Source organism: Pseudopipra pipra, chromosome 11 (genome assembly GCF_036250125.1).
Source record: "Pseudopipra pipra isolate bDixPip1 chromosome 11, bDixPip1.hap1, whole genome shotgun sequence".
NCBI lineage: Eukaryota > Metazoa > Chordata > Aves > Passeriformes > Pipridae > Pseudopipra > Pseudopipra pipra.
The window spans coordinates 15,681,930-15,704,990 of NC_087559.1; the positions used below are offsets into that span (position 1 = coordinate 15,681,930).

At 39.4% G+C, this 23,061-nt stretch overlaps 2 protein-coding genes across 7 annotated transcripts in view; both read left to right on the forward strand.

Annotated features, from left to right (window-relative positions):
- Positions 1-15,066, forward strand: part of NISCH (nischarin) — a 28,889-nt gene extending 13,823 nt beyond the window's left edge. The window contains exons 7-21 of one of the 3 annotated variants that reach the window (XR_010433503.1): positions 972-1,067; positions 1,381-1,533; positions 2,055-2,123; positions 2,568-2,753; positions 2,956-3,084; positions 3,532-3,645; positions 4,475-4,591; positions 7,217-7,338; positions 8,178-8,233; positions 8,727-10,043; positions 10,459-10,633; positions 11,792-11,945; positions 12,521-12,649; positions 13,031-13,192; positions 13,664-15,066. Coding sequence is in view for 1 of the 3 variants with exons in the window: in XM_064667820.1 (XP_064523890.1) it covers positions 972-1,067; positions 1,381-1,533; positions 2,055-2,123; positions 2,568-2,753; positions 2,956-3,084; positions 3,532-3,645; positions 4,475-4,583; positions 7,217-7,338; positions 8,178-8,233; positions 8,727-10,043; positions 10,459-10,633; positions 11,792-11,945; positions 12,521-12,649; positions 13,031-13,192; positions 13,664-14,292 (3,600 nt within the window). In the remaining 2 variants the exon portion in view is untranslated. The remainder of the gene's footprint in view (positions 1-971; positions 1,068-1,380; positions 1,534-2,054; positions 2,124-2,567; positions 2,754-2,955; positions 3,085-3,531; positions 3,646-4,474; positions 4,592-7,216; positions 7,339-8,177; positions 8,234-8,726; positions 10,044-10,458; positions 10,634-11,791; positions 11,946-12,520; positions 12,650-13,030; positions 13,193-13,663) is intronic. The other 2 variants (XM_064667820.1, XR_010433504.1) reach the window with 2 other exon arrangements.
- Positions 15,067-15,160: 94 nt separating this feature from the next.
- Positions 15,161-23,061, forward strand: part of STAB1 (stabilin 1) — a 60,356-nt gene continuing 52,455 nt past the window's right edge. Inside the window, exon 1 of one of the 4 annotated variants that reach the window (XM_064667795.1) lies at positions 15,161-15,876. In XM_064667795.1, coding sequence (XP_064523865.1) covers positions 15,803-15,876 — 74 coding nt within the window. In that variant the 5' untranslated portion in view covers positions 15,161-15,802. Of the gene's footprint in view, positions 22,017-23,061 lie in introns of all 4 variants that reach the window. The other 3 variants (XM_064667794.1, XM_064667796.1, XM_064667798.1) reach the window with 3 other exon arrangements.

Below are 23,061 nucleotides of genomic sequence, written 5' to 3' on the forward strand. Positions count from 1 at the left end.
TCATTGATAGGAGACTGAGTTGGTTAAGAACTTAAGTAGATTTCTGAAGTCAGTGATTATTGACATTTTAATGTGGAAAAGAAACTACAATGGACTGTAGAGTGGGAGAGTCTAACAAGGCAGAGAGGGTATTTCCCCTTTCCTGTGAGCATGAGTGTGGGGAAAAAAGGGTTTAGATCTTAAAGACTTTTGAAATTGTACATCCATGAAAAGCTTTGGATTGACTGGCACTGGACTGACATTTTCATCCTATAGTAAGCTCTGTCCAAAAATGAATGGTGGTAATTCTGAAAGAACTTTGCCAAGAATGGCAGGAGCTCTGTGAGTGCAGTGTGGTTTCCCTGGCACACAAGCAAATGTGCCAGCTCACATGGTTGCACAAGGTGTGTGACTGAGGGCAGGGAAGGACCTGTCTGCTGGTCAGAGGCTGTAGCAGCTTTTCACTAACACTGCTTCAAAATGAGCTACAGAAAAAAAGTCTGTAATCTTAAATTTAGTCTGTGTAATTAGCTCACTAGTGTGTTAAATGCTTAGGTTAGTGTCCTCACTCCTTAAGTGATTTTTTTTCTTTATGATAAAAAGGACATATGACACCCAGATATGTCTGCAGGTAGAGCCAGAGCTTGAGATACTTCTTTTTTTTTGGTAACAGTAAAATGCTGTAACCCATTAAACTGCCTGGGTAGTTTCACCTTGAAGAATATGTGGAACAGGTAGAAAGTCAATGGAGAAGCTTTGTTCAAATATATGTTTGAATTTAAGTTTTCTGTAGTTATGTCTCTGATTTCTTGCTTTAGCTTTGCCAAATGTATTTCTGACCTGATAATCTCAGGAGATTTTAAGGGAGTGCTGTGACTGCTTTCCAAATAGCTGGAGAATTGGCTGTTGAAGCTTTTAACTGCCTCTTTCATGTCTCATTTGTCTGTTCCAGCTTTTCTGACTTTGTAATGTGTTTTTTTTTTTTTTAATAGATCAGTCATTGTGGGGGAAAGCTTATCAAAGGGCTGACTTCATCCAAACATGCTCTGGCCACACTGAGTGTTCGATTTTCAGCAACATCAATGAAGGTAAGAGTGAGTTCCTACTTCTGGTGAGTGTTCAAAACATATGAAAAGCCAACATGCACAGTGTGGAAATATCCATTTGGAGTCCTTGTAGTTTTCTTTACTGCCTCTTGCAGGTCCTGTTTTTAAAACCATGGAACTGTAAGGGTTTGCTAACCTTACAGAACCTCAGATTTAAGTGAAGGAGGTGTTTGGATGTGTCCCTTCACAGGGACATTTTTGATGCTTACTTACGTAAGGTTGTTGGGATTGTTTCCACAACCATGAGCTTCCACTGAAGATGTGAGCCTTGCATTGGTGTGCTTGTCTTAAACAGGAAATCCTGGTGCCTGAGGCCTCTGAGTTTGATCATTGGGAGCCAGAGGATGCAACTTCAAGTTGTCCAGTGACAGCAATTATCCCAACATGGAGAACTTTAACAACTTTGGATATGAGTCACAATAGCATCTCTGAAATTGATGATTCAGTGGTAAGAAATAATTTTTCTTTGTGGAAAGAGTATGACTGATTGTGGCACATTATAGACAGCAGGAATTTTGCATTTGCTCTCTTTATCTTTTTTTCTGCAAGATTTTCAGTTGCACTTTGTGTTGGTTAGCTTAGTGCTGAGGAGATCCGGTCTAGAAAAACTTTGATATTTCCTTTGCTAAAGGAGAAAAGTTTGTAATTTTGTGCTCTGTAAGCAACATTTCTATATACTGACTTTTTGAAACATGCTTTTACTATTAAAAGCTATAGACTACTTAGAATTTTATTCATTCAAGTTAAAACTTAACCCTGCCCCTCAGAGTAACCTGGTTTTCTTAAAAACAAGATTTAACTCTTTGTTGCACTAGGTCATACAGAATGTTTTTTAAATGCCAAAAGCTGAGAAGAGAGACTATATTAGATAATACCTTTCCTTTGCTTGTTGGTCAGCAGATAGTGAAGGAGGTATGGCTTGATATATAGGCTGAAGTGCATTTAACACATGTATTTTTTCTCCTCTAGAAATTAATCCCAAAGATTGAGTTCCTGGATTTGAGTCACAATGGGGTGTCTCTGGTAGAAAACTTACAGGTAAATGCTTTTGAAAGTGATATTTCCACACACACCCCAAATGCCAGAGACCTTAGAACACAGATTTTCATGCTTCAGAATTTTGTTGTTCATCTTCATGGAGAACAGTTTAAGCCCAAACTGCTTATTCTTCATAACATCAAGTACTTTTTTAATGGTGCATTTCTTACATGCTCTGGATATTTTAATTGCTTTGCCAATATTGACATACAACATTTAGTTCTTAATTTAATTCACTGCCAGGTTGGTAAAAATGCGGCTGAGGAAGTTTTCTTTCTACAAGCTTGAACCTGTGTAATGTACAGTTTCATGGTGTGTTTTTCATGCTATGTAGTGTCCAGCATGAGAACACTTGCACAAAAAGATGAGCAAGCCATAATACAGCATCTTTGCAATTGTTCAATTTTAATTGGCATGTGACATGGATTTTCTGTGCTGTTGTAGCATCTGTACAACCTTGTTCACCTGGACTTATCCTACAACAAACTTACATCTCTGGAAGGTGTTCACACAAAACTGGGAAACATCAAAACTCTGAATTTAGCAGGAAATCAGCTGGAAAGGCTGTGTGGTCTTAACAAACTGTACTCATTAGTCAACTTGGATCTAAGCAACAACAAAGTAGAACAGGTAACTGTTGCCTTTCAGTGTGGAATTGTGTGTTAGATCACAAGCCACTTCTTGCTGTGGGTGAAACTGCAAATAAATAGAAGTGGCTGTAGCAGTTTTTGCTGGTTATTGTGTGGATGTGATCTGTGCAAGTAATGCTCAGTCTACATGCTCATTTTCCTTTGACCAGTCTGTATTCACCCTTTTATTCCCATACTTTCAGATTGATGAAGTGAAGAACATTGGAAACCTCCCGTGCTTGGAGAAGGTGATGTTATCCAGCAATCCTTTGAGCATCATCCCTGATTACCGGACCAAAGTACTTGCTCAGTTTGGAGACAGGGCCTCAGAGGTGAGCCAGGGTGCTGCTCCACCTTAAAAACTACAGTTTGGAAAAGTCTTTTTTATAGCCTAGTGAGGAAAGTAGTGCAAATGTTCTAAAAGACTGGTAAGTTTTTAGCATGTGTTGGAGAAGATCTTTAGAGAATTAAACCATATTAATATTATTCAACTGTGCTCCTGGATCTGAATGAAAGTTTACCCTGCCTTCATCAGGTAACAGTGTGTTAATACTGAAACACAGCTGTGCTAGAAGGATATTAAGCTTACCAAACATTCCTGAGTTTGCATTAGATTCATCATGTTGGAGCAAAGTCTAATGTGGTAATTGTTTTTGTGTAATGGTTATAAAGATGTGCATAGTTTGCAGTAAGCAAAAGTAATTTTTAATTATTCCATTAGTAAGTGGAATGAGGTGCCTTGTTTTCAATACTTTTAGATGTTTTAACTATTTTTTTAGGTTTGTTTGGATAACATTGTTACCACAGAAAAGGAACTAGACACAGTGGAAGTTCTGAAAGCTATACAAAAAGCAAAGGAGGTGAAATACAAACTGAGCAATTCTGATAAAAAGGTGAGTTTGGTGCTGTGAGAGAAATGGAATGTGCTGTATACAAAAGAAGCTTACAAAAATACTTGCATAAATTAGATGTAAGCAGAATTCACTAAACTTTCCTTAGCATTGAAGTTTTCATGCTTTTTGTGCTTTATTGTGTTATGAACTTTTAAGATTGTCTCTTTTTCCTATTTAGTTTTCAATGCAGTTTTGGTAGTTATCTGAACTTCCTTTTTATGCTGGCTTGGGAGAGAGGAAGTGGGAGGAAAAGATAAAAAGACTTAATGGTGTACACAATGAATTTGCATTTGACCTTAAACAGTCATATTTTACATCTCATACAAGTATGGCAGAGCTGTGATTTTACTGCTTGTGTTGTAGAGTACTGAAATGACTTTCCCAAACTTCCTTCTTGTGGGTATTTAACAGTGGGAGAGAATCAGAAATCTGAATTCTCCTTGCCTTCTCTGGTGTGTGGCTGTGTGCTGTGTAGTTGGTTGGTCCTGTTTTGGTAATAAATTTATGGACAGAACAGGTTCTATCCCTACAATGTGGAAATCCTGTTTTTGTCCTTTTAGCTTGTGAAACTGCCAGTTCTGTCAATGCAGTGACTAGTCAGTGATCAGAATGACATTTTTCTAAATGAATTCTTAGTGGAATTCCACTTAGTGTGAAAATTGAAACTTAGAGGAGGTGACCAACCCCACCCCAAAAATAAAAAAAAGCTGGCACTAATTTTCTTTTTGCTAAAACTGAGAAAGCTTGGGTAGACTTATTTTAGTTCAGGATCTGATGTGTCCTGTGTGTTGAGGTTTTTTCTTTAATTGCTGCATACTTTCTTTATTAGATCAGTGAGGACTCCAGGCTCACTGCTGCCAGCTCCAAATCAAACTGTTCTTCTCTTACTGTTCGTCCTTCCTCTCCCTCTCTGCCTCGTCCTGTCAGCTCCAGCCAAGGTAATCATGTATGTATCGTGCTGCTGGGCTGAGCCTCTTGGTTCTGCTTTTCTAAGCTGCATTGATATACATGAATATTATGTGCATGGATATAGGGCTTATCAAGACCAGCAGAAAGACCTGGTAGTGTTGGCTTTGAAAGTGAAAGTTGTGTGTATGTGACTGAGCAGAACTGACCTGTTGTTCCCTGTAGTGTTAATTAACTGGAGTGGAATTTTGGATGCAGGGCTTCTTTTGTGTCATCCTGGAGAACTCACCTGCAGAAAAATAGGTATCTTTTCTGGTTTTGGATACATGCCATAATGTAAAACCGTGGCATACACAGACATATTTTAAAATTGCTTCTTGGTCTGCAAAATGTGAGCTCAAGCAGCATGTCCTCCGTTATTGCTTTTTGGAAGAGCTGCGTTTCTGTCACACCAGAAGGAAGGTAGAAAAAGGAGATGAGTAAAAGACAGTTGTGGGATTCATGTTCTAGCTGAGGTGGTGATTTTAGCACATCAGTTGTGCTCTACAGTACCTGCTGACCTTACCTGAAAGTATTTTTACTGTGTGTTTCAAATAAACATGCCTGTTGCATTAGGAACTCAGAAGAGTGGTTGCATTCAGAATTTAGAAGAATGGCTTAACTTTCCTTTTTTGCAGGAGGCTGTAAGACTGACTTAATGTGAATGTTCATTTGTAACTGATAAGAGATAGATACTTCTTGGATTTGGTTTGTCTGATTGAAAAGCTAAAGTGCAGTAGGATATGCACAGTGAGAGAAGACTTTGTAGCCGTTTAAAAGAGCAGGCATTTTATTCTCAATTATTCGGCGTGGCAGAGCTTCCTCTTGCCAGTAAATCAGTGGATTGGTGGATGAGGGAGAGAAACATCCCTGAAAAGCTTGATCACTGAAAAAGATCCATTGCTGTAACTTCTGCAGAATCAGTAGAGCTTTCTTAGTTCACTCTAGAAAAATGGAATTGCTCTGACAGCATTTGATTTAAGGGACTGAAACCTCGATGCAGAGCTGGTTGCTATTCACGTACTTTCCTTTTGTAGTCTTTTTAGATCACTTTTGATCTGCAGATAAAATGCCAGTTTTTCCAAAATGAAGTCAATGCTTGCTTTAAAGTATTAAGCATTTGACAAACTGTCTCAATCCTTTAACTGTGTAACAACCTGCAGTTTTACACAGGACCTGCTGTAAAAATGCATGTCAGCAACCACTGGAACTGCTTAAGTTATTCATCAATTGTCTTTTTCTATTACAATAAATGTTTAGGACCAAATGAGTCTTTGGAGAAAAGAAAATACAGAACTTTCTGAAGAACTTATGAGTTTTATAGAGAGACTATATAAGATCTAAGGCTTATTTACTGTGGTCCTTTCCCATAAGCTTTCTTCAGTAGAATTTTTGGAAAGGCTTTTATAAATAGTGGGAAAACAGAGACTGTGGCAAGCTATTTCTCAGTTTTAACAATAAAAATGGATTATTTTCTATGTATCTACTATCAAGGGTTGTTTTCAAAATACTGATTTTGAGAAATCTATTTTAAAAAATAGAGATGTGCTAGGCAAGTAGTTTCACTGTTAAATCATGAATAATGGAATTAATTTCCTGATGTGCTGTTTCTATGAATTGTTTTCTCTGCATTTTCTAGACACCATCTGTTTCCGTAACATATTATTCATATTCAATGTCACTGGCAAATGGCTTATGGAAAAAGATTAAATATTTATATAGGAAACAGAAAAAACCAAAAATAATGCTTGTCATGTTCTGTTTTTCCTGTCAGTTTGCGTTTCCTTCTTGCTAACACAGTATTTTGTTCAAATAATAAATACCTCTTGTGTTTCCTCTGACCGTGAGATGGTTTGATGTGATCTGCTGAACTTTACCATCCAGCCAGAAAGATACATGCAGGAGTTTTTATGCTCCAGCCAGACACCATATCCACACTGTAACTTTGCTGTTTCTTTGCATATTTAAATCCCAGAGCTGGCTGGCTCAGTGGCAATACTGAAAATTGATTTGCTCTGTTGTGTCAGGGCGATGCTGTGAATGTCAAACAGGCAAAAAGTCAAATGTCCCTGAGGATGTTGGCTTATATGCACTCAGGATTAGTTTTTAGTGGTAATTCAGCTTTGAATCCTTGAAAAAGGTTCCAAATAAGGTGAGATATCTCAAATGGCATTTGAGGGACCAGAGGATCTGAGTGTGAAGGTTGTACACAGATATTATACTTGTTCTCTTGAAGCTACAGAAATTTGAGAGCACGTACAAAGTTCACATAGAGGGCTATGCTGTGTTTTTGCCAGCCTGGCAACAGACTAATTCTGTTAAAACTGAATCATGTGAAGATTTCTTAAACCAGATGTTGAGATTTAAATTGATTGTTAGCTTGAAAAATGAGCTTTAGCAATCTTTTAATGCAACTCTCAGTTCACCTAAAGTTACTTCAGTAAGTAAACTAAAATTCTGCCTGCTTTTTTGTCCTGGCTATTGTGTGAAGTTATCCTTTAGTTTTAATGATTTATGATTAGATCTTGACTATACAAATTTAATTCCACTTGTTTGGCAGGATACTATTAGACATTCATTTTGGTTTTATGTCAGTGATTTAAAGAGCTCTTTATATTTGTTCTAGAAATAATTTGTGAAGAAACAGTCCTAGCCAGCAGTTTTTTGCAATCCAGTTGTTTGACTCCTACAGACCATACAATTCCCCAGAGATGCTTTGAAATACCAGACTCCAGTTGTAAAAATCAGGTAATTATGGTATTTTTAACAGCTTTTGCAAACTTATTTTTTGTGTTAAACTTAGGTTATTGTAGTAATCCATAGCAAAGGAGTTTTTTTGTTGTCAGAGCTAATGGAAAAGGAGACAGCCCCAAATTTGAGTCAAGGAGTTTTGGTTCAGCTTATAAATTAAAAGCATAATCCAAGTTTACCAGAGTTGCAGAGGACTGTTGCCACATGTCATGGCTTTGAGATGTTTACCCAGTATTGGTATCACATCATTTAACAGCCATTTATATACTGAGTATAAGAATTCTGTCATCTTATTACAATACCAGTTTTTGGAAGATGATTCTCTTACTGATAGAGTGGAAGAACCTTCTCCCTGTCATTAGACAATGGCCTTAATTTGTCTTCTCCAATCTCCTCCTGTTTGATAACTTCTGTTTTGTAATTTCATTTGTTGTATTGGAAGCACTCTTTCAAGGAATGAGACAGCAAGACTTGAGGATATCTTCTCCTGTGCTACCAGTTTAGTTGATCTTTGTCAAGTTCCTTTACCTTTTTGCCTCATTTTACCCTAAATCAGTAAAAATTTGTAGTGTGCTGAAATGTCTGTGAGTCACAGATTGAATTTGTTCTCAAGTCAGCAGCAAAGTTCATTCTTTTTCTGCCTTAATTGAATGCCCAACCTAAAGCAAACAGTGTTTCTGGATCCTGAAAGGATGGCTGTTCAGCTGGCCAGTACAACAGGATTTTGCAGCAAGCTGGCCAGCTTTAAAAAGTGTGAGCCTGCATTAACTTTGCTCTTCATGTGTGCTGAAGTCTAAGTAGTTGACAGCTTTGTGATATTATTTTCTTTTCCTTAGGCACCTGCCTGTCTATTGGATTCATGCAAAGAGTATGGAAGTGGTCATCAGATGTGGTAAGCTAGATAAATAAGTTCTAGTTTAAATCCTTGTTAGCTTTTGTGTAATAACAGTGGGTGCTGTTTTCTTAAACCCAGCCTTTAAGGCAAAACAGTCTCTTTCATTGTATTCTGCCTCTGGATTTTGGAATCAAAATCAATTTTATGGTGTTCTTAATCTTTGAACCCTGGAATGCAGCTGGCAGTTTCAAAACCAGCAATAGCTGTACTGCATAGTCCTTTAGCTAATAAGGATGTGCTTACTGGGAGTGGGAAAGGGAAGATGACTTAACCATTTTAGTTTTTACTTTCTATGGAATTATACACTACCAGCTTTTAAAATCAATGACTGTGTGCAGTACAAAGAGATGTTTTACAAAAGTACACTGATTTAACAGTGTTAACAAGAGTAAACCTCAAAGATCTGAGAAACAGCACCATGAATTGTAGCAGCCATGGCTGTTTTTAAGCTCAAGTTTGTACTTACTGAGGCTTCTTCTCTCTTTTGAAGCTTGGAGCATTCAGAGGAAGAACCCTGTGCGGTGCCTGACCCCTGTGACACCGTCATCCTGCCTTTTAACTGTATGTCCTACACTGCCACAAACCAGGACTTTATCCAGCACCTTTCTGCCTCCATAGTGCAGACTGTGCAGAAATCTCCCCCCTCCCTCACAGAGAATAAAGGAAGCTCTCCAGGTAATTCCACTACCACAGACAAGGAAGATGGATATTTTGAAATGGGACTTCACGAAGGAGATCAAACTTTTGAGTTCAGCACTGCTTCAGATCCTCAGTCATCGGACAGCACAGCAGTGGAGTGTGTTGACATAGTCAAAATTCTCTGGAGTTTTTCTATCCACATTCATAAAGGACTCAGGCAGTTTGCTTCCTGTTTGGTTCTGACTGATGATATGCTAGCTGTGTTTGAGATTCCTCACCAGGAATTGAGAGGAAACTGCCAGCACATCCCTTCTGCCTTGAAATTAATGCTGTGTTTGCCATACACTGATCTAACAGAATTTGGCTTTCTCCTGCCAGAAATCTGTTTAGCTCTGAAGCTGAAAAACAGTGACAACTGCTTGTTTGTTGTTTCAGACTCCCAGAATCTTCAAGACTTTTATTCCTGTTTACACGCTTGTTGCTCTCAACGCCACACATCAGTGTTACCAAGCTCCACATTGTACTGTGGAAAAGCAAACCTCCAAGAATTCCTCTGTCAGCTTATGGAATTGAATTGCATTTCAGCAGAAGATGTTGAAATAAAAGGTTGTTTCCCAACATACCTTGTTGGTGGGAATAAAACCAATGTTCAGGAAATCTTGCATCAACCAGAGTCAGCTGGCAATAGCAGAGAATGGTCAAAAAATATTTTGTGTTCTGCACTTTATTCTTCAGTGTATAAATCCTCTGAGCAGGGTCCCTGTGTGATCCATCCATGTTGGATATTTCTAACACCCCAGCATTTGTACATAGTAAAGGTGGATTTCAGTTTACTACCAGGTAAATGGGTAGGCACAGAAGAGTTGGGAAGTGTATTTAAGCTGAACAGAATTCCATTAGCATCACTAGTGCTGCATCCAGCTCATGGTTCCATCCAGCAGAAGGGTTCATTTTTGGATGGACACGTGCTGGAGTTGCTCGTTGGATACAGATTTGTTACAGCAGTGTTTGTTCTACCTCATGAGAAATTCCACTTCCTAAGAATCTACAGTCTTTTAAGGACACTCCTGCAGGATGTTAAGACTATTATTATTTTCAAAACTTCGAGCAAATCTGATGTTGTAAGAAATCACGTTGTGGAGGCAAACAGGCACAGTCAGTCAGCAAGGTAATAATTCCTGTAAAATGGCTCTTGCACAGTGCTTGGTGTGGCTTAACCAGTGTGTTTGCAGCTGTCATTGTGATTGGGTTTGGACTGTAGTACTGATTAAATGCTTCTGCATTCTGCTAGTCTGAAGTATGTGTGGATGGCTATTCTACACTGTACCTGTCTGCCTTTTTTTATTTCTGTTTTGGTTTTGCAACATAAAATGTAATTTCTTATGAAAGGAAACTTCCTATTCCACGTGCCTGCATGCTGAGGTTGTGGCAGGTTGACAGCTATGCTCAAGATAAATAATTTAAACTGTTAAAAATGGAAGTTGCCTGGCTTTAATTTTTGAACAAAATATAAATATTAATTCTCATGCGGAAAAGCTCTGTAGTTCCTTACATTTTGTATGTGTTTTCTGGATCTCTTCTAGTTTTTGCAAGCCTCATCTGACACTGTCATCTTTATATCCATCTGAGTTTCTTGTGCAGAAGATAACAGAAGATAACCAGATCCCTGTTCACCTCCATGTCTCAGTGTCTCTGCAGTATGTGGCTGGGCTGAAAGGAAGTGCCCTAGTTGAGTTTTTCCATGGCAACATTGCAGAGGTATTGTGCCTTCGCCCAGGTGTATAAAAAGATGCCTTGTGAACTATCTGTGCTGCACAGTATTTTAAAAAAGAACTTCCCTGATCAAACTTAGCCACAAGCGTTGAGCTCTGCGAAACCTGGGAGTGTTTTGATCAAAAATCTGTTTGTGTTACTCCCTTTTGGGTTCCCTGCCACAGTGATTGGGACCCTGCCAGGCATATTTTGCCCTCAGGATCTGTGATGCAGAACAGGAGAGTACATTGGTGTATGTCTTGAAGACATGATTGCTCCAAGAATGTTCCTCTTTTTTTCTTTAGAGTGGGAAAAGGAATGAAACTATGAGGAGTGAAACATAAATATTCTGACTTGTTTCTGTAATATGGTGCATGACTGCAGTACATGTTCATGGCTGTAGGTACTCCAGAAACAAGGACAGATAAACCTAATTTCTGAAAAACGTATTTATAGTCTGTGTGACCATCAAATTTAAAAGTACAAATCTTACTTTAAATTTATGTTGTGGCTTTTTGGGTGATAAATCATTGAGGTCTGAGTACATACATGAGTTGAAAAGCTTGAGAAATAGAGACATTTTTTATTCCCTTATCTCCCTTCCAAAGTTTAAGTAAGCACAGTTACAAGTTGTGCTTCTCTTTTTACATCAGGAGGAGCTGATAAAGAAAGCAGGTGACATTTGAGGGTTCACAGTAAGCTCATCAAGATAGAAGCTGGGAAGGTGCCTGGTTGGAACAGCACCTGTGCTTCTGTCCTCTCTTGAGGATCTTTAAATCCAACCCCTCAGTAGCATCCCAGTAGACTTTTTGAGGCTTGGGAAGCCACTGCTCCTCTGATTAAAGTTTTGTTGGCAGTGTCTGTTTTAAAAAGTCTTTTTTATACATGAGATATTTTTGAGTTTTCTAGTTTTGGTCAGAAAAAAAAAAGAATAATTAACCCACAACAGAAAAATAATTTTCTTATTTAAACACAAGATATTTTCAGTGGCTGTAATTGTGGCCTCATTTAGCAGCTTTAAGGTGAAATTCTGCTCTTTGCATGTTCAGATGCTTCAGATTTTGAAGTTGTTTCTCTTGTAGTCTAAAGTTGCCTCTAAGATGATGAAAGTATCTGAAATATCAAAGTGCGAAAGTGATTTATGAAATAAAATTTACATCCCAGGTGGAAAATGAAGAGTTGAGACATCTTATGTGGTCTTCAGTTCTGTTTTACAAGACTCCCAATGTGGAAGTGATGGCTTGTGTTCTTCTCTCAACAAAAGCTATTTACTTTCTGTTGGATGATTCTTTTGTTCATGCTGATGAGCACCAGTCAGGTAAAAGAGTTATTTTTAATAAGGTTACAAATTTAATCCCTGTCTGTGTGTTTGTCTTCAACTGAAGTACCAGTTTTGGTCAGTAATCTTACTTGGGACCTCCTAGTTGAGGGGTACAGTGGCAAAATTTACTGTGTGCAAAGTATTTGCGTAAGACTTGAAAAACCAGGGCCTTGAGTCACGTCTGCTTCTCAGACAGACCTTTCCAGCTGCCACTATATCCATGTTTTGTTGTCATTTCACAGTCCCTACCATCACCTAGGCAGCTAAAGGCCTCTTAATAACCAAAATGGTAAGTGGGCAGTAGTGACCTTCAGGGTGTGCATTCAGTTCAAGTGGATTGTTAATGCATCTGCTGATTTAACTCTGGTATGTGACAGCTGCTTCAAGAAATGCTGCTAACAAGGAGATTCAGGTGTATTTATTGCTTGAGAAATGATTAACCACTGTACCCACTTTCTTCTTAATTTCTTTCTTCAAGTGTGAGGTAAGTATAGGATTTTAAGATAAAAATTAAGTTTATGGGCAGAATAATTTTTTTTTACATTTTCATTATATGTATACTTTTAAAACAGATTTTTGGAACAAAGAGAACTCAGATTGCGAAAACAGTTCTTTCCACCTCTCTTGCTGCTTTGTGCTAAAACTTAATGACCTGCAGTCAGTCAATGTTGGCCTGTTTGACCAATACTTCCGCATTACTGGTGAGTAAATCTTGTGCTTTGAAGTTTTTCCAGTCCTGCTTTGTTTTAGTCTTCTGTTAGATGGATTCCTGTCTTTATTAGTGAGATGGAAGAGTGTATGATTTTGTGGCTTCTTTTTCTTGAATTCCCTAGAGCTGTAGTTGAACCATAAGTGTACATCGTATTTTAAATGAAGAGTAATTATATTATGTATTTTTAAGGGCTTTGTAAGGATTGTATTGCTGTTTCCAAGGATTTCAAAGATTTCTGAATAATGAAGCATGTTTTCAGGAGAAATAATCCTTGCAAGAAATCATTTCTGATGACAGCTGCATGTTGATTCAAAAAATGATAATGCCACGTATGGATTTGTGAGTGGATTGTATTCTGTGTTCTCCTCAGGCCATTCTGCAGATCACATTGTCACCTGCCTGACAAGGGACAGCTACAACACTCACACCTTCATCCAGCAGCTTATGGCAGTTCTGTCTTTGCTTGCACGCACACCTTCACCTGAGCCAGTAGACAAAGACTTCTACTCTGAATTTGGGAGTAAAAACACAGGTGAGTGGTCCTTCCTACATGTCATGAGTTATTTGGGCATCAGACTTGAGGCTTCATCTAAACTCTAGTGATTAAAAGTGGAAAAACTTGAAAGCGGGGACTCTGTATTCGGTGATCTGATAATGCTTTCAGTGAGTTCAGAACCGGGGAGTGGGAAGGAGGCAGAGGAGGTCACTTGGTATGGAGGTGGATAATCTTTGATTCGAGACTCCAGCTGTGTTTCCTTTAACTTCTGCCATCACCTGAACTAATTGTGTGGTTAGAAATTTGCAGAAAAGTATGTTGATAATGCAAAAAAGACTCCAGTAGAGATTTGCAATCCAAATATAATTATTCAAATATTGTACATGAGCAAAAGCACATATGAATAGATACAAAACTTGAATTCTTCTGTCAAAGGTTATTGCTTGTCCTGATACATTAAGGAAGTATTATATAATACTAAAATATAATAATGTATGTTTCTTGCAGGAAAAATGGAGAATTACGAATTGATTCACTCTAGCAGAGTAAAATTTATTTATCCAAATGAAGAGGAAATTGGGGACCTTGCTTTTCTAGTGGCAGAGAAGATGGATGGTTTGACTAATCTTCCATCCCTCAACATCCTTCTGTATGTGTTGGCATTCCAAGTAAATCACGGTGAAGGATCTGCTCAAAACACTAGTTCACTTCAACCTAAAACACTTATACTGACCAGCTCTGATTTGTTCCTCTTTGATGAAGATTATATCAGTTACCCACTACCTGACTTTGCCAAGGAACCACCAAAGAGAGATAAGTATCAGCTTGCAGATGGACGACGAATCCGGGATTTAGACAGAGTACTTATGGGTTATCAGACATATCCACAGGCCCTTACATTTGTGTTTGATGATGTTCAGGATCAGGATCTGATGCAGAATTTAACACTGGATCACTTTGGAGAAGCTGCTAGTGTCCCAAGTGGAAATACTAAACAAGAAGGCAGCAAAAACAGAGAGATCCAGTGGTACATTTTTATCCCAAGTGCAGAAAGCAGGGAGAAATTAATTTCCTTGCTTGCAAGGCAGTGGGAGATCCTGTGTGGTAGGGAACTGCCTTTGGAACTCACAGGGTAGTTATTGCACAGCCAGGTGATTTCAGTGTGTATTATAAGGTAAAGCACAGTGTTTAGGTAAACAGCACCTGTCAAGTTCTTTGTTTCCATGAGGAGCTGACCTGGACTCCCTTGCTCCCTAGTGCAGTGAACATACATAGTGCAGTACACAGAAATATTCTGAAGTGTTAACTGGGGACTGAACTTCTTGTACAGTCTACTTTTTATGCAATAGTATATAGTGAAAAAAAAAATCATGAGACATCCTGGGAAACTGTATGGAAAAATTAAGGAGTCAACACTAGATAATACTGTCGTCTGGGGCTGTTAAGGTTTCCACTGTTCTTCTGTATATATCAGTCTTGCTGTTCTATACAAATTCTAATGTGTAAATAAGGGTAAATGCTTGTGTACGTTCAAGTGCAATGTTCTTTGTACAAGAAGTATTTTGGGTATGCTGCTAATGCTTATTATTTAATGATCTTACAGTTTTACATATGTTTTTCTTTGAGGCCAAATGTAATTATTTGCTGCCAATCTTCAACTTAGCAGTGAAATTTGAGCCACAAACAGGTAAAAAATTTTCTTATGAAATTATTTTCATAGGCATTCTTTTTCCTTACCCTAGGATAAAAGAATTCCCTGGTAAAGATCCCCTCAGTATCATCTGCAAATTGGAAATACCCAACATAGGTATATGAGCATTTTGTCAGCAAATAATGAATTTGTATCTCTGAACACAAAGTCTTTCTTTTTGCCTATCTTGTCAATACAAATAAAGTGTAATTTGACAGTTTTCTCTTGGCCTTGTCTTTATTCAAGTTTATATCTTGTGTTTGCAGGGTACCATATGGCAGTTCAGCAGCACATGTTATGTTCCTAGAGTGCGTTATAAAGTATGGAATATGCAGCAAGATGAAAGAAGAAAATAGTTTCTTCTACTATAGCAAGATTATGTTAGTCCAGAAATACATCTGAGTCCTGGAAACTGAGGATCTGCAGCTTCTAAACACAATTTAAGGAGGATTTATTTCAAGTATTTTTGCTTCTCCATTAGGTACCAGGGATTTGCCTTCCAAGCTGTCATCTTTTATTTGAGTGTTACTGTGCCCAACAAAGTTTAGCCTCCCCCATGACACTAAAATCCATACTCGCTATTTTGAAGACAAATATCGAGACTTTGAAAAAGAATGTTCTGTATCCAGTGATATTAAGAAGGGAAGAACAGTTTGGATACTTTTGTGCCAGCTGATGCTGCTTAAAACTGATGCCCCTTAAAAACCACAGAGAGAAATTTGGATTGGAAGAGACCTGGAGGTCCAACAGTCATTAAAACAGGGCAAACTTCTAATGGATTGCTCAGGGCCTGGTCCAAACAAGTTAGGAGCTTTCTCCAAGAAAGGCAAGTCCACAGTGGTTAGTTGGGAATTTGGTGGTTTCACGGAGTATTTTTCTGTGCTGCTGCATAGAAAACAGAGCTTGGCTGTGCTTTTTGGACTCCAGAAGCCAGGAATGTTGCAGTCAGTGCAAGGATGACAAAGACAGAGGCAGCCAAAGTCAAGATTGTATTGCAGGATTCTGTGGAGTTCCCTAAGCAAGAAAAAAGGTGAGGAGCATTACTTGAGTGCAGCTCTGCTCAGTTTAGCAGAGGAAACCTGACCCCTTAAGCTCAGACTGATTGGACAGTTAAAGTAGGTACTGCTTGGGGAAAACTGAATTTTCCTGTACTTCAGAGCTTTTCTATTCCCTGAAATCTCAGAGTTACTTATGTTCATTTAAGCTTAATTCCTAAATTAAAAATCCTAGGGATAATATAATTAAAAGAAAGCTTAGATCTTCACTAGTTTTTTCTGAAGTAATTTTGTTAATCACTTATCTATAATTCTCCATGGTAACACTTAAGGAGGGGCCTGTGGCAGCTTGAATAGTCTGATTTGCAAAAGCAATTGAGAACTTCCCAGATGAACAGGTCATTTACTGTGAGGCTTATGGTTTTAAGTGAATGCAAAGGGAATCTGTAATGAGTCCTTAGAAACTGCCTGGGATTTGAGCCAACAGGAGTAGACATCTCTGCCTCTCCTGTAGGGGTTATTCTTGTCATTGCTTCTGGGTAAGTCAGCCTTACTTCTGTCTCATAAGTAAGGCCTGTCCTGGGGGATGCCTTGTGCCTGAGACAGAAATGAGTTCTGTCTTTGTAAAAACCAACTGTTTAAATGTATTTTAATACACTAGTGGATATCAGGGAATCTTGTATGAAAGTAAGCAATGCTAATCCCCTGCTTATCACATAGTTTGAGCAGGCAAGGGCTCTTTTTCATATTTTATTTCAGAAAAAAACCACAACTGTGATTAAACTTGAAATTCTTTTAAGTCCACAGCTGTTTAAAGCATTGAATCTGTCCCTTTGGATCAGATTATTAATCCAGGAAACACAAGCAATTCCCCTTTGAGATCTTGCTAAGCAGCAATCACATTTTAAGATCAATGAAATGCTCAATATGTCCTGCAGTGTGTCTGGATTCTTCCAATAAGTATCTTACCCTTGGTGCTCTCAGAGCTACAGAATCACAGAATATGCCAAGTTGGAAGGGACCCACAAGGATCACAGAGTCCAACATCTAAATCTCTTCTTTTTTTAGTTTAAGTGCATTCCCCTTTGTCATATCCCTACCTGCCCACATAAAAAGTCCCTCTTTAAAAAGCCTCCTTTAAACACTAAAAGGCTGCCATGAGGTCTTCCTGGAACTGCCTTTTCTCTGGGCTGAACAACCCAAACCCTCTCAGCCTGTCTCCACAGGAGGGGTGCTCTGTGTTAGAACCTGCTGGAGTTAGAGCTTTGTGGGTGTACATTTCTGTTCATTTAAGTGCAATGTTAAACTGAAAAATTTGATGCACTGTCACTCCTCAGCACCAGCCTGTTGTCTCTATTGTCTAATTTTAATGTAATCTTTTGATCTAAATATAGGGATTTGAGTGAGATGTTCTTGAAAATGCATAATCATTCATCTTGAACTTTATAAAATGGCTGCTTGTTTCATTTCATAAAGATTTCTCAGAACTTGCCACAGTTTTTACAGAAAATCACCAGAATGAAGTCGCTTTGTAAGCAACTGAGGTTACACAGAACAGCCTTGGTTTCTTCCTCTCCTTTTGCAAGAGCACTACAAAGCCCTCCTTGCATTTTTCTCTTTAGTAATCCCTTTATACTCCAATCCATCTTTCAACCTCTGTTCAACAATAAGGCAATATCTGAGTAGGTGAAGTTACAATCAGATATATGCACAGGCAGGTGGGCAGACCTTAGTCAGGAAAGTATCTCCTGAACTATCCCAGACTTCCATAGCCTGACTTTGCAGCTGATGTAGATATTTGCCACTCTTAGAAGTCCTGGGCAATGATTTATGTTCAGTGTCATCTGCCAAGGATCTGGCCAAAGGTTTTAAAACTTTCCTTGTATTACAATTGAAAAACTCACACATGAACCTCATTAGGAAGGAAAGTAAATGAGGTGCTGACCTGAGCTAAACTGTTTTTCTTTGCAAGAAGAAATGACAGTGACCTGCATCCTGTCTGTCCTGTGTCCATTCCCGTGCTGCTTTTACAGCACTCTCTGGTAAGCCTGGCTGCAGATGTACTGCACAGTGATGTATTTCCATCAGCCCCTCTGGCTTGACTTCCTGTTCTTGTCAGCTTGGATAAGGAGGGGTTTTTTAACTGAAGTAGCACAAAAAGCTGCTGCTTCTTACTTGGATGTCTCTGATCAAAAAGCTTACTTTTGTGATGCTAATCTTCAAACATACCAAACCTTAAGCAGAGAAGCAGCAACACAAGGAAAAGCGTGAAGCTGTGGCTCAGAGAAGACTACAGGCTTCTGTTTCTTACTGTCTACTTGATAATTAAGGGCATTTAGTAACTTGGAAAGCTAAAAATTGATGTGGAAAAAGTGGAGGATATGAAATTCCTTAAACCCAGAAGAAGCTAAAGAAAGACTGTGGCCAGCACTCAAAAAAACCACCTGAACAGGTGCATGAAGAGGAACAGCTGGAGTTGGTAAGCTGGGCACCAAGGCCTTGTGCTTCAGTCTTTAAGGTCTCTGAGAGGGGATGATGAGAACTCCTAGAATCTTTAAAGTCCTTGAAAACGCTGAGATAGAGGGATCCCAACTCCCACCTTTGTCCTGCTGTTCTCAGGCAGACATTTAGTGCAACCCTTGGCAATCTGTTGGCTATAGCTTTAGTCCAGCACATTACAGGCCCTTTCTATCCCCTATAGATAACAGTGTGTGAAGGTTAAGCAGCACTTCCATGGGAAAACACTCTACTGCTGTGAGAGGGGCTGTTTCAACAGCCCAGACTTCTAAGTAATAGTGAATGTCTGTGGGGAATTTAGTGTCTGACTCTCCCAGCACCGAGTGCTGCTTAATAAATGGGAAAGGTGCAAAACTAAAACCAAGAGAAGGGAATATGTAGCTGCTTTTCACTGCAGGGGAACATGTAAAGGAACTGAGAGTCAAGAGAAAGAAATAGGCCACACTTACAGCATTTATGTACTGACACTGGTACTGCTGCCCTTTGAGGTTTTGGACTAACAGGATGTGAGCAGCCACAACAATTTCTTCCTGAATCACTCGACAACACTGTGCTCAGACAGCCCTACCTGTCTGCTTGGAATGGGACCATTGCATGTGTGTGTGTGAGAGAGAAAGATAAACAAACTTCTACTAGCTGTGCAGTCCTTCCAGTGGTTTTGCTTTTATCAGCAAACTTTAAAATTCCTCTTCCTTCCAACTTACCAAGAGTTAAAAAAAAAAAAAAAAAAAAAAGAGTATTGTGTTCTTGTCTCTTCAGCAGGACCCTGAGGTGTATATTGGATAAGTGTGATTCAGCTGACCCTCTTACTACACACAAGCACTTCTGGCTTGGCCTGTTGAATCCTTTGCTAGTACCTCTTCAGACTCACAGCCTTCTTACACACTGACAATTCAGAGCAAAGGGACTTAATGTTCTTTCCCAGAAGAGCAGAACAAGAGTCCCATTCTCTTCCTGGATGTAACCAAATGGTCAGCTCCCACAGAAGCTGTGTGGCAAGGTGGGCTGGGTGGTAAATCACTTGCCTTGGCTCTGTAGTTTCTGTAAAGATTGCTTAAACAAAAGATTTCAATAGCAGGAAATTGCCCAAGCTGGCCAGGGCTGCACAGACTTCACAGAGCAGGGCTGGTGACCCAGCATTTTAAAATGCAGCATGTGACACAGGCAGGGAGGCTGGAAGGGTTTGTAGTTTTATCCTTTGCCTTTATCCAGGCTTTTTTGTTGTTGTTTTGTTTTGGTTTTTCTTCCCATTAAGGAGGTTGAGTAATTTTTGCCAGGAGCTTCTCAACTCTGAATGTCAATTCAGAGAAAAAATGCCAGGTCTTAGGTAAGTTACTTTAGAGCCCAAGCTTTCATCAATACATAAAGCAAAAAGACAGAGAGAAAAATCCTGAGCCCTGCTGCTTGCCAACAGTCTGCTGGTGACTGAGGAGACTCAGCCCACAAAGTAAATGATTAATGTTTCGTTGAAGCAGTCAGTGTCAGGGCCAGAATTTAAAGGTGATGTTTCTGAGACTTACACTGCTAAACCAGCCACCTTCTGCCATGTGGGCAGGAGACACTTCACTGATAAATCAACCTCTGTGTTTTCCAAGACAAATAAAAGCCCACATGCTAAACCTCACAGATAAACACACTGGCAGACAGTTGAGAACTCCTACTGTGTGTTTTAAAATTGGATTTGCACAATCCTATTTCAATCAAACATTGACTAGGATGTGAATGAAAGCCTTTTACCCTGCTTGCACAAGACCATTTGTGGGCTCTGCCATCAGATCTTTACAAGTCTTGCCTATAAATTTTCCCTTTGATGAAGGTTTTTTTCCCCAGGTTTTCCTGTCTCACATATTCCTTTAATTGCTAGTGACATAGCAAGTCCCGTGGCTTTATTTTTAATGCACTACTAGGTATTTCTTCTGTACATTTTGGATGGTTTAGAAAGAATCAGATGTTGAGCTCTCTGACAGGTCTCAGGATCTTGCTTTGGGAGACTTGGGGGATTTGAAGTACTTTGTGCAGTTGCCTGTGTGCACGAGCTGGTCTCATAAAGTAAAGAGTGAGGGAACTGAGGTTTTATTTATTGACAGTTTTGAAGGGTGTTGGACAAAACAGTGGAATACAAACAATTGATCCAATGCATTTTGCCTCTAAGGCATAAAGTTTTTATTGATGTCATCCATGAGAAAATCCATTTATCTGCCTAGGAAATCCATTTATCTGCCTAGGAGGAATCCATCTATCAGAAAAGAGTGGGAGCAGTGTAAATGGAGCAGTAATTTGTGTTTGTTTGGCTCAGTGTTGCTCCCTGTGCTATTTCTATTCTGGTGTTTCCATCTTCAATGACACTACCAACTGAACTGCCACTGTGAGCACATTGGCATCTTTCCACTGTGCACTGAGCATTAGTAATGGCTCTTGGCTACCCATTAATTTGGAGGTGGTTGGTGCTTCACCATCTTACTGATTTCCAGAATCATGAAGATCCAAAGTTGTTGCAGATTTTGGTGTTCCAGATCCAGCAGCAGTGATGAGCAAAGTTTCCATTCTCTCACAGCAGCTCATATGCTGAAACATGCTATTTATGCTATTTATGCTGCTTGATCAGGAAAGCAGCTTCTGATTACAGATGACCTTTTGATTTTTCAGTTTATGCTCTGCTGCTGTACAATGACACTACTCAGTGTTTGCATTTTTAGCCTGTGTATTGCTGTTGTATTGCTTGCCTTTAATTGAGGTCAGGTCAGATAAGGAATTTGGCTGCAAACCTTTTGATGTTGCTGTGAATCTGATTTATTTAATTCAGACAGGAATTTCACCAAGCCTTTCTCTCCCTTCCCTTCCTAGTTCCCTTGTAGTAGGTCAGATACAGTGATGATAAGCAGCAGTGAAAAGCTTTGATAATAGTGATGATAAGCAGCAGTGAATCAATCTTTGTGTGTCATTTTTCCCCCTATACCATTTTCAGTGTTGAGCCATTTAGAAAACTGTTTGAAGATTCATTAAAGGAGCCAATGCATCTTCAGGTGCCTCAGGGTAAGCTAGTTCCACCTTAAAATCTTATCAGCTATATGTGGATGCTGGCAACTTAATCCCTGTGTCACACAGCCAGCTCTTGGAAAAACCATCAGCAAGCATCACCATCCTTCCAGGCTGCCTGTTTTAGCTGTGGGTGCCCAGCAGGCAGCATGGAGCAGAAAAACAGCCTCATTCCTCTGTTTCCCTGGCCAGTCCAGGACCATGATTGTAGGCAAAGAAAGCACTGCACAGCTTCCATGCTGATCATTCCCTCTACAAGAGTGTCCCCACTGTCCACTTGTTACTTTGCCATCCCTCCAGAACTGGCCTGAGCTATGATGCCTGTGCCTCAATTCAGAGATCTGCAGGTACCAGATGGTTTCCAGAGCTGTGTCACCCTCTGACCTTGGCAGTGGCATCAGCTGGGCAGCAAAAGTCCCAGGGCTGCGTTATCCTGTAGCAGGACAAGGGGCTGAGTCGTCGTATGGAGCTGTGGGCTGGTACTTCTCACATGGGTTGCAGTGGATGGTTGTGTGCCTTATCTGCTTCCTGTTAGTGCAGGATATATAACAGGGCTGGCTCTTCATCATGCAGGCTCTCCCTGTAGGATGAAGGAAGAAGGAAAGCACAACTAACAGCACTAGTAAGTACAGCGGTTCTTACATGTCAGCATGTGTGTCTTTGTGTGCGCGTAGGGGCAAAAGAATATTAATGTTCTCATTCTTTATGTAAGCACAAGAATAACTCCCTGTCCTGATTTCATTTAGGCATCTTCATGTACTATTAATGGCTTTAAAAGAGAAGGTCCCTCATTGCTCAGTAGGATTTGCTGCTAACAGAAGCAGTCCTTAGACTGCTCAGCATAGTGGGTTCTCTTGGCAGTGTAGGGAGACAAAGGCCGTGTAAAATCTGTTAATAAGCAGTTACTGGTTCTTTGTAATGTTCAAAAGGAGAATATAAATTACAGACTGTACCTCAGGTTAGCATGTATTTCTTTTAATCCTGTTTTGAGACTTTCCTATTCTGAGTGCTATGGAAGAGCTCCTTGGATTCATCAAGCTGTCAGCAGAGTGTTTAGGAGATGATATATTTTGCCATCGCTGCCATAGCACCTGCAAAATGTGATGCTTTTCTTGCTGAGAAAGTCAAATACTTTAAATAAATATCAAAGCCTCCCCAAAGTGCTTGATTGATGGATACAATGTGCTTCGTTATTGTTCTGCAGCGCAGCCCATCACTCATGTTGCTTTGCTCATGCAAACTTTGGGACAGGCAGTGGTCGGGTCTACCTTCTCTTTGAGATGTTGTGGACATGTTAACACCAGTGGTAAAAGGAAATTAACTTACCCTTCATGAATTCATGGTATTTAAGTTTGCCCATTGGATTTGCCTTCTGTTAAGCACACAGTTAACCTCTTTTCATTCCAATTAGTTGAAAACTAAGGATTTCCTTCCTTCTGTTTTGAACTGATATGTAAGAGGAAATCCGTAGATGTTCCTGTTTTGAGTAAACCTTTTGCTAAGGAGTTCTGCTTGTGCATTTAAAAAAAGAGTAGAAAGAAAGAAAGAAAAAGGTTGTGTTGACTCAGATATAACACTAGAAATAGCAGATCCATTTCTGAAGGCTTTGCAGCCAAAAAGCACAGTGCAAAAATGCTCTCTCCCTGTTTACTTTTAACCTCTGGTTT